Genomic DNA, 14897 nt, shown 5'->3' with positions numbered 1-14897 from the left:
TCCGTTGTACGTTGATATTCAACGCACGGTGGGGATGGGACAAACTCGTTCTTCACGGCGTCAGGATATGAGCGTGGTAATTGGTGTGCAGTGGTGGTAGTGCGTGGGCTTTTGCACGTGTGCATGCAGTGGGGATGGCGTGTGGGATTTTGCACACTTATGAGGAGTAGGGATTGTGTGCGGGGCTTTGTGTGAGTGCATCGCTGGGGATGTGGCCTGTCATTCTGCGTGAACGTGCGCACGGATGGGCGCTCTCACTACATGGTGCTTTGCACACCTGCAAAAAGGAGAGATGGTGCGCGGGTTTGTGTATGTGCACGTAGTTCTGCACACGTACGTGCAGCGGGGACGGCGGAGCTGCAGTCTGGCCTGGCTCCGCTCCTTCAGTGCTCAGTAACCATCTGTGGGATAGGCTGGAGAACAGCGGGCACCTTGCGGCTCCTCCTGCTTTCTCTCCGTGTGCAGACAGCTGTGAAGCTTTTCAAAACTAGAAGGAAATCCTCCCGTTAAAGCTGCTTACCAGCGGGAGCTGTGCAGAGCCAGGGCTCAGCGCGGGCGGCACGAAGGGGTAAAGCTGCCCAGGCCGCCTGCGAGCCTCGCGGCTCCGCTGTGCAGAGCGCCTCCGCAGGCCCCACAGGGCTCCGAGGTCAACCCAGCGTGCCGTGGGGCACCTCCTCCCAGATCTCCCATGGGAGATCCACGGCGCCAACACAGCCGGCCTGGAGCCTCCAGAGCGCCCTGATCCGCTCCCGGAGCTTCTCTTCGCCTCTGCGTTGTCCAGAGCCTCCCGGACGTTCTAGCTTCACCACTAAAATGGCCGGCCGGAAATGGATACAGCCAGGACCGGAAGAGCTGTCGGGGAGCGGAGAACGCCTCCATAACAAACATGGCCGCCAGGAAGTAACGAACGTCACAGCCGGCTTGCCAAGCCGGAAGCGTGGCGGCACAGGACTACAGCTCCCAGCATGCCTCGGGGCACAGCCCCGTCTCAACCCATGGCATCCCCCGGGCTGTGCTAGGAGACGTGGAAGCCTCCTGGACCTGTTCAGTGCTCCCCAGGGCTGCCTGGAGGGCAACGCAGTGCGTTCCGGTGCACTCCACAGACACAGAATCACAGAATGGCCAGGGTTGGAATGGACCTAAAAGATCACGAATCTCCAACCCCTGCCACGTGCAGGGCCACCAACCTCCGCGTTTAATGCTAGGCCAGTTAATGCTAGACTAGACCAGTTATACTTGACTTACCAGACCAGTTATACTAGACTAGACCAGTTAATACTAAACCACATTTTTCTAAGTGAAACCTTGGTGCCCTAAGATACTCCCATAGGCTTTCAAAAACTTTAGAGTGTGTGCTAGGGAACTCTGGAGTTCTCACAGAGCTCCTCGGTGTGCTCCAGTGTGCCTGGTGGATGCTATGGGCCACCTAGTGTAGTCTAGGCTGAATTACAGCTCTCCCAGATCTGTGTCCTGGTGTGTCTTAGAGGCTTTGCAGTGTGCCCTCAAGGGCCATGCACTCAGCCTTATGGCCAGTCCTCATTCTGCTGAGCATTAGTAACACATTTGCCTGTCCTCAGTAGTATCAGGTGACAGATGCAGAGTCAGAAGTCCATGCTTTCTTGGTGACCCGACTGGCTAGAGAAGTGGCAAAAGGTCTGGTGCCCTTTACTCATCTCTCTGCCTTTGTACTTCTTTCAGGGTTGCCTGGAAAGCAAGCTGGGGGCCCTGTTTCAGGGCTTACATTGGTGGAAATGTGTCCAAGCAACCATGTGAGTTTGCTGCACAGTCCTCCTGCCCATCACGTGTCCTTTGGACAGCTGCCTCCAACCTGTGTGCTGGTCCTTAGCCCTAACGTCACCCCTAGACAAAGTTCCTCAGATTTGGTCCACCTCCAGGATTGGAGTGGAGGGGCAGCCACGGGAGGGATGAGCCCTCTGCTGGTGTCTGTGCATGGCTGGGGGCCTCTTCAAACCTCACAGAGATGGGAACATGCCGAAATCATCCTGATGCTCTGTAAAGTATCATCACACCTATGGGGCCTAGAGGGAGGATTCCTTCATACATACGTTGGAAAGGACCTGTAAGATCACCTAGAGCTAACTCCCCTGCTGTAAGCAGGGATGCCTTCTGCTAAACCAGGTTGCTCAAAGCCCCATCCAGTCTGACCTTGAGCGCTTCCAGGGAGGAAGCATCCACAGCCTCTTTCAGTGTCTCACCACCATCACAGTAAAGAATTTCTTCCTGATATCTAGTCTAAGATTCATTCTAGTTTCTTCTTGCACCAGCAGCCAGGAAAAGTTGCCCCAGAATTCCCAACAAACTCTACACATACACGTACACACAAACACATCATCTCATGTACATACACAGATCTGATGTGAAATTCACCAGTGAACAAGATGTCCCCTGCAGCACTTACCCATGGGTGCACGCATGCTCTCTTAGATCCTTAAGGTTGGGCCTAGGCTTTGGGTGCACCCAGTTGCCCTGCTTGGGATCTGAGTTGTTACCCTTGTGGCAGCCACAGCTCTGGCTCTCTGCTGTCCTCCTCCTCCTCCAGCCATCCCCACCTTGGCCAGCAAAGCATGCAGGCATTCACCCCAAAGACGCACAAGAGTGAGTGTTATCTAAAACACTGTTACCTACATTTTCAAGTTCTGAGATCCTAAACTTGCTGTGGAGAGCCTGGAAGCTCTGAGCTCTCTCACTCTACCCCACATTGTGGATGTTGGAGTTATCAGTCTTAGTTTTGATGTCATCTACCTGTAAAGCCTTTGACACGGTCCCTCCCCGCATCCTTATCTCTAAATAGGAGAGGTGTGGATTTGAAGGATGGACTGACTGTTCAGTGGGTTAAGTCTTGGTTGGCCGGTCGCAGCCAAAGGGCTGTGATCAATGGCTCTGTGTCAGGGTGCAGGCCAGTCACAAGTGGTGTCCCTCAAGGTCGGTCTTGGGACTGGTGCTCTTCAACACCTTCATCAATGACAGACGATGGCATCGAGTGCACCCTCAGCAAGTTTGTGATGACACCAAGCTGAGCGGTGCAATCGATACATTGGAAGGAAGGGAAGCCATCCAGAGGGACCTGGACAGGCTGGAGAAGCGGGCCCATGAAAACCTAACGAGGCTCAACAAGGCCAAGTGCAGGGTGCTGTATCGGGTCGGGGCAATCCCAGGTATTTTTACAAACTGGGGGAAGATCTCCTTGAGAGAAGCCCTGTGGAGGAGGACTTGGGGGTCCTGGTGGACGAGAAGCTGGGCATGAGCCAGCAGTGTGAGCCTGCAGCCCGGAAGGCCAACTGTGTTCTGGGCTGCATGAAAAAAGGGGTGGCCAGCAGGGAGAGGGAGGTGATTGTCCCCCTCTACTCGGCTCTTGTGAGGCCCCACCTGCAGCACTGCGTCCAGGGCTGGAGCCCCCAGCACAGGAAGGACATGGAGCTCCTGGAGTCCAGAGGAGGGCACTGAGATGGTCAGAGGGCTGGAGCAGCTCTATGAGGAAAGGTTGAGGGAACTGGGCTTGTTTAGCTTGGAGAAGAGAAGGCTGTGGGGAAACCTCATTGTGGCCTTCCAGTGCTTGAAGGGAGCGGATAAACAGGAGGGGAATGGCTGTTTGTGAGGGTGGATGGTGATGGGACAAGGGGGAATGGTGTTAAACTGAGACAGGGGAGGTTTAGGTTGGATATTAGGAGGAAGTTTTTGAGCCAGAGGGTGGTGAGGCACTGGAACAGGTTGCCCAAGGAGGCTGTGGATGCCCCATCCCTGCAGGCATCCAAGGCCAGGCTGGATGTGGCTCTGGGCAGCCTGGGCTGCTGGTTGGTGACCTGCACACAGCAGGGGGTTGGAACTGATGGTCATTGTGTTCCTTTGCAACCCAGGCCATTCTGTGATTATATGATTCTATGGTTCTATGATTCTGTGATTCTATGATTCTCTTTATAGCATGAATCATTTCATGGGTCAGGAGATGGGCCAGGACATCTAAAAAAAAATCACTCTGTACTGGATCAGAAGTGTTCCTGGGAACCTAAAATTTGTAATTGCCAAGGCCATGCAGCCCTTGTTGACTTCTCCCTTTGTCCTCACTCACAGAAGCCACCCCAACAAGTTGCCCGCTGCACAGAGGAGCTCCGTACACCTGAGCTGCCCCTTTTCATAGGAGACAGCTCCCTCCTTACCCTCCCTGCCACTTTTTTTTCCCATAGAGCCTATATCCCTTCATTGCAGCATCCTTGGTGAGCAAGATGTCCCACCGCATCCCATTAAGCCCAAAACAGCCCAGTGGTGTCACAGGACACGGAGCTCCATCTCCATTCTGTCTACAAACATTTGGGTGCAGGGCAGCCTTCTTTCAAGGCAACTTTGTGCAGTGACCCTGACCAGAAGCAGATGCAGCAGCCGTCCCTAAGCCACATGATTCCAGATGCTCAGTTGACTGCCTCCATAGGCTACCCTGACCGTACTGAGCAGGTTTCTCTTGGCTCTGCTGCACACTGCCAGTACACTTGCACTACCACTCTGCCAATGCTGAGGACCAGTTTTATTTTATTTATTTATTTTTTTTTGTAAAATTGCTCAGATCCTGATGAGAAGTCATGACCTCACATTGCACTAGGGGAAGTTCTCAGAAAGAGTGGCTGTGTGTTGGGACAGACTGCCCGCAGAGGTGGTGGATTCACTGTCCCTGGCAGTGTTCAGGAACTGTAGAAACGTGGCACTGAGGAGCACTGTTTGTGGGCATGGTGGTTGGAGTGGCAGGAGTTGGGGTCAGACTTGATCTGAGAGATTATTTTCCAACCTAATGATTCTTCAGCCCTCAAACTCTCCTGCTAATAGTCCTTCCTCAGGGAGATCTGGGTTATTTTGGCTGCTGTCTGTTTACACCTCAGCGTTTTGTTCTCATTGTGCTGCCCCGTATGCAGCTCCTCAGGGTTGTGCTGACTTTGCACTCTGAGCAGGGATGGTACAAATCCTTTCCCACATGCCTCCCCCGCCTGGCTGTGATCTCCCTCATTCTCAGCTCTGCCACATTTACCTTCCTGTAGCCTCTCTCCATTTCCTCCCCAACGCAGGACTTGGTGGTGGCAGTTCTATGTTTGTGCTGCCTCCAGCATCGGACCCTGTCGTGTACAGCATGAGAAGCAAGGAGCTGTTAGGTGTTAGGGAAGAAATTTTACAGAAGGGGGGATCAGATTCAAACTAACCAAAATGGGATCGTGCTTAGCTGTGAGGAGGAAACCTTTACCCAGAGGGTGCCGAGTCCCTGGCACGGCTGCCCAGAGCGGTGTGGCTGCCCATTCCTGGAGGTGCCCAGGCCATAGAAGGGGCCCTGGCAGCCCAACCTGTCGGGGGCACCCGGCCCACAGCAGGGGATTGGAGCCAGTGATCTTGAAGGCCTCTTCCAATCCGAGCCATTCAGTGTTCCTCTGAAATTTCCCCCGTTACTCTTACCTTTTTTGGCATTAGCATTGTGTTCTTAGAGAAATGTGTTTTATTCATCTCATTTCTACCGAGGAATGATACTACTTTGCTTAACTTTTGAGGCTGAGTAAACATGTCTATGAATGTCCCCAGTAAAAGGGAATTAACGCTTGCAATATGTCACCCGAACGAACTGAAAGGTGAGCACAGAATGAGGGCAAGGTCCTGTGAGAAAGGACAGCCTTACTTTGTCCAAAAGGACTCTGAGATGGATTTTTTTACTGCAAGCTTCTTTTTGACTAATCTGTTTCTTGTGAAGTCTCTTGTTTACAACCTTGGGATGCTGCACCTGCAAATCCTACAGGCATAAAAGGGTGCATGGCTGAAGCTTAAGGGCTTTTACCACTTTGAGGCTTCAGAGATTTCAGTAGTTCCGAATGAGCGCTCTCACAGACTGATGATCCTTCATAGGTGAGATGTGGCAACTATATCTCCTCTTGAATGTGCACAGCTAAAAAAAAGCAGGTGGAAACTGCTGCAAAGAAGCTGAAAGATTCAGTGTCAACACTGATGGAAATACATGCATGGTATCTGCATACAAGGTAGAATACCGAAAACCAAAAATCACAGACCCATGACATTCAGTTACAGCCTGCAGCGGACAAAGCTTAGATGTGAGAAAGCATGATGCAAGTCCCAGGCGGCAGAAATGGCTGCTGTGAAGGGAGGCAGCAGTGACCAGATGTGCAAATCCCCCGGTTAGATTGAGGTGAAACAACAATCAAGACCCCAAAACTATCATTGAACCGCAATCCATTAGCCCCGTTGTCATGGCGACGGTCTGATCTTGCAAACGTTTGAGACAACCCCAGGCAGACCGGAGGTGAAGTGTTCTTCATACGTCTGCTCCAGCCATTCTCTAATCTCTCTAATTAGCCACGTAAAACTCGAAGAATTGAGAGAAGCGGTGCCCAGCGGCTCGGGGCCGTCGGTGTCGGTGAGCCCTCTGGTGCCGAGTGCCCGAACTGCAGACACAGAGAATCGGGAACGGAGCTCCGAGGAACTGAAGGTCTCGAGGCAGCCTCAGGTTTCTGAGGTCGCTGTGCCCACTGAGGGCCGACGAAGGCAAAGCTGCTCTGGGCTCAGCCCTGGGAGCGGCCCGGCAGGAGCTCGGAGTCCCGCTTTCAGGTGCCGAAGATGATGGGCAGGTGGCTCTGATGCCACAGAAGCTCTGATGTTCATTCATCAGCAGAATGGCTCAGCCCTGAGCCCCGCACCCCGGAAAGGACAGCCTTTCCCTCGTGAAGGCTCTGCTTGCTGTGTGCTGGGCAGCCCTATTCCTATTCCAGGGCAACCCGTGCGGTGAGCCTGGCCAGAAGCACCAGCTGCCCCATGGCAAATGATTGTGTCTCTGCTATCGTTAACTTTACTGTCATTAGCCCTTACTGTGTTCTTAGAGAAATGTGTTTTATTCAACACACTTCTACTAAGGAATGAAAGTGCCCTGTTAACTCTTGAGGCTGTAGACGTGTAGCCATGTATCTCCGTAATAAAAAGAAACCAATACAGTGCACTGCCTGAAGGCTAGGCTCTTCCTCAAAAGACAATGCCAAGGACAGGGCTGAGCAGCAGCACCACTTTTGCTCCAAGGATTTAGTAGCGAGCAAGCTCTCTGCCATATAGTCAGAGAGCAATAGATTTATCGATAACCCACCGGTGTCTGAAGGCAGTGAAGATGGCAAATTGTCGCTGAGGCACATCCCCATGTCTGTCCCACGTATGTCAGAGCAGAGGACATCTTCAGCAGGATGCCCAGGGAGGTGGTTGAATCACAGAATCACAGAATCACAGAATTGTAGGGGTTGGAAGGGACCTCCAGAGATCATCGAGTCCAACCCCCCTGCCAAAGCAGGATCTCTACACCAGGTCGCACAGGTAGTCAGGTCTTGAATATCTCCAGAGAAGGAGACTCCACAACCCACCTCACTGTCCACTCATCTATCCCACACTTCCTCAGCTTTGTTATAAGGATGTCGTGGGAGACAGTGTCAAATGCCTTGCTGAAATCAAGGTAAACCACATCCACTGCTCTCCCCCCATCCACCCAGCCAGTGACAACATCATAGAAGGCTACCAGGTTGGTCAAGCACGACCTCCCCCTGGTGAGCCCATGCTGACTACTCCTGATAACCTCCTTTTCTTCCAGTTGTCTGGAGATGGAATCCAGCACAATCTGTTCCATCACCTTTCCAGGGACAGAGGTGAGGCTGACTGGCCTATAATTGCCTGGATCTTCCTTCTTGCCCTTTTTGAAGACCGGAGTGACACTGGCTATCCTCCAGTCTTCAGGCACCTCCCCCATTCTCCAAGACCTCTCAAAGATGATAGAGAGTGGTTCAGCAATCACCTCTGCCAGCTCCCTCAGCACCTGTGGATGCACCCCATCAGGTCCCATGGATTTATGAACACTGGTGTTGCCTAGGCGCTCTCGGACCACCTCTTCCCTGACTAAAGGGAAGTCTTCCATTCCCCAGACCTTCTCACTAACCACCAGGGCCTGGGATTCCCGAGGGGGAGCTTTTTCACTGAAGACAGAAGCAAAGAAGGCGTTCAATATCTCCGCCTTCTCAGCATCCCCCGTTACCAGAACACCCCCCTCACTTATTAGGGGACCTACATTCTCCCTAGACTTCCTTTTACTGTTAACATACTTAAAAAAGCCTTTTTTATTATCCTTTACCACCTTTGCTAGATTCAATTCCAGGCGGGCTTTAGCCTTCCTCGTCGCATCCCTGCAGGCCCTGACAACATTTCTATATTCTTCCCGAGTGGTCAGACCCTTTTTCCATATTTCGTGGACCTTGTTTTTCCCTTTGAGTTTGCGCATGAGCTCCTTGCTCATCCACACAGGTCTCCTGCCACCCTTTCCTGATTTCTTGCTCACAGGGACGCACCGATCCTGGGCTTGGAAGAAGAGCTGTTTAAATGCCAACCAGCTCTCACAGGCCCCCTTAACTTCTAACACCCTAGCCCATGGGATAGCTCCAAGTAGGTCCTGGAAGAGATCAAAGTTGGCTCTCCTAAAGTCCAGGGTAGCAATCCTACTTTTTGCTTTGCTCCTTCCACTCAAGATCTTGAACTCCACCATCTCGTGGTCACTACAACCCAAGCTACCCCCAACTTTTACTTCCTTAACAAACCCGTCCTTATTTGTGAGAATAAGGTCCAATAACACCCCTCCCCTCGTCGGTTCCTCCACCACCTGCATCAGAAAGTTGTCTTCGACACATTGCAGGAACTGTCTGGACTGCGCATGCCTGGCCACGTTGCTTTTCCAGCAAATATCTGGATAATTGAAGTCCCCCATAAGCACTAGCGCCTGGGATTGCGATGCTACTTTCAGTTGCTTGTGGAAGGCCTCGTCAACCTCCTCCTCCTGATCAAGGAGCCTGTAGTACACTCCCACAACAGTGTCAGCCATACCAGCCCACCCCTTGATTCTCACCCACAAGCTCTCCACTGCTACATCACCCTCCCCCAGGTGGAGTTCAATACATTCTAGCTGCTCTCTCACACAAAGAGCAACTCCACCACCCCGCCTCGCCAGCCGATCTTTCCTAAAAAGCACATAGCCCTCCATGACAACATTCCAGTCATGCGAGCTGTCCCACCACGTCTCCGTGATGGCAATGAGATCATGGCCTTGCGACTGCACACAGATCTCCAACTCTTCCTGTTTATTTCCCATGCTGCGCGCATTAGTGTATAGACACTTTAGGGAAGCAGCACCCCCCTGCCTCTCTCCATCCCTTTGAACTCCACCCTTTTCACCCATCGAACTCCATTTTGAGCCACGAACTACCCGCTCAACCCCAGTGGCCCTCATTCTGTCCCCTTCCCCCTTCATACCTAGTTTAAACACCTTTCAATGAGCCCTGCCAGTTCCTGGGCTAGGATCCTCTTACCCCTTGGAGACAGGCTACTTCCATCTGCAGCCATCATGCCAGGCGCAGAGTAAATTGCCCCGTGGTCAAAAAAAACGAAGTTCCTGTGCTTGCACTGAAGCCGGAAGCCCGCTCCAGCTTCATCAAGGTGTTCGCAATCGTTAGGGACATCTCGGTCTGTCCATCTACCTCGGTGCACACCAATGTGGTGGGTGGTAAAATGGCGTTTATTAACTCGTGACAACAGTTTATATAGCCTTGTACACCTTCGTCTACGCCCCTCTTATCACACGCAAGCACTTACATCACTACTACTTATCTAGTTACTACGAGCAACTACTCGAAAGTTCTCTGCTCACTGCTACATCTCCCCCCCCCTATGCACAAGCGCAACTACTTTATCCTGAGAGGACCCTAACCGCGTACAACCGAAGCCCCGCTTTGCGCCTATACATGCCACCGTCCTCTCAGTCAAGCCTTGCCCCGTTACATCCCGAATCGCAAAATAATCCCGCGCTACCCTTATATCGCTACGTTTCCTGACTGCCTACAAGCCTTTTGCATTTTACTATATTCTACGCGATAATTGACTGTGCGGTCAATCATCCTTTGAATACAACCTAACATAATTTGTAGAAAGCACGGCATACATACTATCAAAAGCAGGATAACTACAAGTCCTAAAAGCAGTCCCTTCAATAAGTGCACACCCCATTCTCCGATGTCTCCAAACACATTTCTCAGCCAGCCTCCGATGGGGTCCGTCTCCACGCCGATCTTCTCCGTATGGTCTCGCAGGGCTCTCAGCGCTTTATGGATGGATACACTGTAGTCGCTGAGATTGAAACAACACATCCCTTCTAGGTCTTCACATTCATGCCCCTGTTAGAAACGCGTTTTCTCGTTGGCAGCAACGATTGAGTTTCCTCCATGCTTCTCCCGGCCTTCTTTCGGGGTTCCTGGGCTGTCTCCTTCTTCTTCTTCGGTGTTCACAGGAGCCATACCTGCAAAACTCAGAGTCCCTCGTTACTGTTCTCTTTCATCAGATCTGCAAGCCAAGGACCGCAATAGCTACAGCCCAGTGGGCCTGGGCCGAGGTAGAATTAGCTTTTCCGTGTTGGGTAGCCACGATCATCGTGGAGGCTGTGTCAACAGCAACTGCCAACCACGACCGAGGTGACATTCGCGGCTCCCACGTAAAGCCCGTCTGCCATATTTGCAGCAGCCCTAAGCCGCGGGGGTTGACCCCCGCCCCAATAGCAGGAGCTGAATTACAGTGAGGGCAGGCCTGCACCACATCCCTTGCAGCTGTAATGGAAATACCACAGGCTCGAGCGAGTGTCCGGGCGCCTATGTGAAGCGTGGAGTGGAGGTCTCTGGCCTTCCGGATCGTCAGGACACGGGACCCTGCAGCCGCATCTGCGGCTGCGTTGCCCTCTGAAAAGAATCCTGGTACATCCGAATGACTTCTTACATGTAAAATTGCTATAGGCTCTACTCGGGTGCACAAAGCATCTTCTAAGATAAGCGCTGCTTCCGTACTAGGGATGCCTTCTTGGCCTATTTTCAAAGCGAGCTTAGCTGCAAAAGCAAAATCTGTGACTATGTTACAGGGAAGGAAGGGCCAATAAACAATCACCATCGCAACAGCCCTGACCTCGAGCATCTCAACGCTGGCGCCCAACGTGGGGCTCGAACTCATGACCCTGAGATTAAGAGTCTCATGCTCTACCGACTGAGCTAGCCGGGCCTTGGTTATTACAGACAGGAACCGTGAAAGCAAAAGCCTCCCTGTCTTGCTCAGCCAGGGGTATGGAGAAAAAGCAATCCTTCAAATCGATAACAACAACCCCCAGCCTGCAGGCACAGCGGATAGTACGGGCGCACCCTGCTGAACTACACCAAAAGGCACTAACTGAGCGTTAACTGCGCACAAGTCGTGCAGCAAGCGATAGGATCCTGACCGCTTTTTATCACAAATACAGGAGTGTTCTATTGACTAAGAGAGGGTTCTATATGACCTAAGCGAAGCTCTTGCTGTACTAATGCGTGAAGCGCTACAAACTTTTCCGTCGGTAAGGACCACTGATCCACCCAGACAGGTCGCACTTCCTGTCTCCAGCGCAGTGGGATCACATACTGCGCCGACAATTGACAGATCGTGGCCCCCACTATAAATTGTTATGCGTGCTGCCCCTGTTCTGCTGTAGCAGAACAGGCCTTTCCAGGGAAACCATCCCTGTTGATTACGATAATCTCAACCATCTGGGCGGACCTCCGAGTGGGCGTTGTTCCTCCCACTCCTGCTATCATCTGTGCCGCCCCTTTCTCTGTTGGCTACCGCCATAACCAAGGGCTGGATGGCTGATGACATAGCCGCAGCTATTCCCTGGTCTGTAAGTGGGGTAACCTTCTGTCTGTCTAGAACATATTTGATAATCTCTCCTGGTGTCATTAACGTAGAGGGCGCCGCTCGGATAAGCTGTTGGACATCCGGGTGTGATTTCTGTCTAAAACAATCAATAATCACCGGGGCTCGTGCTGAAGGTGGAAGGTCCGACCCCTCAACCGCCTTTATGAGGCGATTAGCAAAATCCACAAAGGATTCCGATGGTCCCTGTGTAATATCTGCCCAGGGGACAGTAGGTTCTGCTAACCGGGCAACCTCCCTGAACGCTTGGAGAGCCGACGCCGTAGTAGCGACCAACTCCCCCGGTCTCAAAAGCGCAGCCTGGCCCTCTGGGTTTCCTACCATTCCATCCGCCAGGCCCTTTAAACGATCTAAACTAGTTCGCTCCCCTCTCCCTTGACCATTCGCAGGGTGTCTGGGGTCTCGGGTGGCTGCCGCTACAACCGTCTGCAGCTGGACGTCCCAAGCGTCCAACCACAAAGCATATTGAGCGGGGGCTAGTACGACCCTCATAAGATTCGTGACATCGTGCGGCAGCAGCGGGGAAGACATCACAGCTTCCACTTCTGCCATAGTAACCGGAGACCGCAAGCCTTTGGTCCTAACTGTATCAGCCAATCGCGTAATTACTTTCGACTCCAAGGGAGCCCAGGCCGGCCCCCCCGCTTTTATCACCACGGGCATAGCTATCACGGACGGAGCTGCCGCTGCAAGCTCCTCCCTTACTCTCGCCCAGTCAGTCAAAGCTGGCCCGGGGGCTGAGTCGAAGCACCCCGGCTCCACCTTTCGTTCTGCCCCTCGGGGCGGATCGTCCCTCCCCGCCGGTGACGTGGCTACGCCCTCCCCGCTCGGCCCTCCCAGCCCCTCCAAAGAAGGATACAAGCCGCTCCCCCCGTAAGGAGGGGGGGCCGAGGGGGCAGCTGTGGCGCAGCTGCAGCCTGCGCCTGTCCCACAGTGATAACAAGATGTTGTTTTTGGCGCGGTCGCCTCTCCCGGCGCCATCTTCGTGTCTTGCTGCGCAGCTGGAATCTTTTCCTCTCCGCCGTTCTGAGGCTCCGCGACCGGTTTCCCTGTGGAATCTGCGGGAGAGACCTTTCCTCCCCCCAAGCCCAGCCAAAACTTCGCTTGCTCAGATGTAACCTGCTCCTCTCGCGCTGCCTTCAGCGCCCCCCAGACCAATCCCCAGGTTTTCAACTCCCCTGACTTCCCGAGTACCATCGCCCGCTGAGAAAGCGCTGCGGTGACAGCATCCCACGACCCCGGGGTATATAAGTCTGAGGGAGATGTAAGCAGCCCCTCCTTTAATAACAGTGATAACACTGTACCTATTTCCTTCTTAGAAGGAGTATTTTTCCCGCAATAGGTCTTACACGCGGACGAAATCACCTTTATGACGGCTTCCATCGTCGGGCGTAATCTCCTCGACGGATCAAGTGACCACCAGGCTCCTCTTCCGATGGTCCCCTGGGTCCTCGGACAGGCCTTGTAGGCTATCGGCCGTACCTTCCGACGCTACCCAGCTTCCACTCTCCTAAGCCGCAGCCCCCTCTTCTAGGGTCATCACCTCCTTCCCCAAGGGAGGTGGATGAGAGCAGGATCCTGCCACGCCGCCTGTGGCCGACCACTTTTCCCTAACGATCACGTCGGGGTCACCATATGAAGCCGGAAGCCCGCTCCAGCTTCATCAAGGTGTTCGCAATCGTTAGGGACATCTCGGTCTGTCCATCTACCTCGGTGCACACCAATGTGGTGGGTGGTAAAATGGCGTTTATTAACTCGTGACAACAGTTTATATAGCCTTGTACACCTTCGTCTACGCCCCTCTTATCACACGCAAGCACTTACATCACTACTACTTATCTAGTTACTACGAGCAACTACTCGAAAGTTCTCTGCTCACTGCTACAACTTCTTAGCCATTTATTTATGAGGCGGGTTTTTTGGATGCTCTTGGTATCCTTCCCTGCCACTGAAGGTATAGAAGAAAAAACCACCTGCACACCCGTTCCTTCAACTACCCGCCCCAGTCCCCTGAAGTCTTCCTTGATAGACGTCAGGCTTCTCTCAGTGACTTCATCGCTACCAGCCTGAACTATCAATAATGGGTAATAATCAGAAGGGCCAATCAGACCAGGAAGTTTCCTAGCAATGTCCCTGACCCTTGCCCCAGGGAGGCAGCACACCTCCCTACGGGTAGGGTCAGGCCGACATATAGGGCCTTCCGTTCCTCTCAGCAGGGAGTCGCCTATGACAACCACCCTTCTATCCTTCCGGGTGGAGGCAGTCTTGAGGCGTGGGGTTGACCGCGTCGACCGCTTCGCCCGAGGCAACCTTACAAGTGGACCTCCCTCCACCCCCTCACTCACCTCTCCCTCGAGATCCAGGGCCTCAAACCTATTTTGCAGAGGCACCTGGGGAGCCGAGGATGGTCGGGATGGAGGACGCCCACTTCGCCGAGCTGGTATCCTTTTCCACTCCTCCTCCTCCCTTAGATTGCCTTGCTCTGCTCTCAAATTGCCTTGCACTGCAGCAGGAACACAGTCTACCTGCCGGTTCCCCTCTACTACCTGTTTGCAAGGCGGCAGGGGGTGACACGCTCCACGCGGAGTCTCAGCTGTGTGCCAAGATCTCAGGGCTGATAGGGACTGGCACCACCAATCAATCTCCCTCTCACATTCCTTTATGGTCCTCAGCCTCTCCACCTCCTCCTTCAGGTTGACCACAAGGCAAAGTAAGTCCTTTAGCTGGTCACATCTTACACAAGTGCTGCCTCCACCGCCTGGCACTGCAAGGGCCAGGCTCTGGCACTCATCACAGCCAGTGACCTGCACACTAGCATGTTGTTTTGGGACCTCAGTCTGGGTCTCTGCATTCTTCTTGGCAGTCTTTCTTTTACATGTGCAGGGCGCCTCTGTCTGGGTCCCCACATTATTTTCAGAGGCAGTAGCCTTCTGCCGGGGTGGAGCCATGGGGAACCAGAAGACTAATTAGCACAACTAGAATAGCCTTAACAGGGCGTGACCGATCAGCCCCACCCTGCTGCTGGTAGTGCTGGCTCTGCCCTCGCCCCCTTACCAGGTCGTTAATGGGTGACCCCGCACTTGCCACTTGTCTCACAGTAATAA

General features: G+C 53.1%; 1 protein-coding gene across 1 annotated transcript; it reads right to left on the bottom strand.

The window, feature by feature from the left end:
• Nucleotides 1–9568: 9568 nt before the first annotated feature.
• On the bottom strand, nucleotides 9569–13681 carry LOC149914317 (uncharacterized). Its single transcript, XM_090126932.1, has one exon. The coding sequence runs from the start codon at nucleotides 13174–13176 to the stop codon at nucleotides 11620–11622; it is 1557 nt and encodes a 518-aa protein (XP_089983058.1). The 5' UTR covers nucleotides 13177–13681; the 3' UTR covers nucleotides 9569–11619.
• Between the last annotated feature and the right edge of the window lie 1216 nt (nucleotides 13682–14897).

Source organism: Phasianus colchicus, chromosome 30 (genome assembly GCF_987193195.1).
Source record: "Phasianus colchicus chromosome 30, bPhaCol1.hap1.1, whole genome shotgun sequence".
NCBI lineage: Eukaryota > Metazoa > Chordata > Aves > Galliformes > Phasianidae > Phasianus > Phasianus colchicus.
The sequence above is the reverse complement of the archived record's forward strand: the minus strand, read 5'-3'. Positions and strand labels throughout refer to the sequence as shown.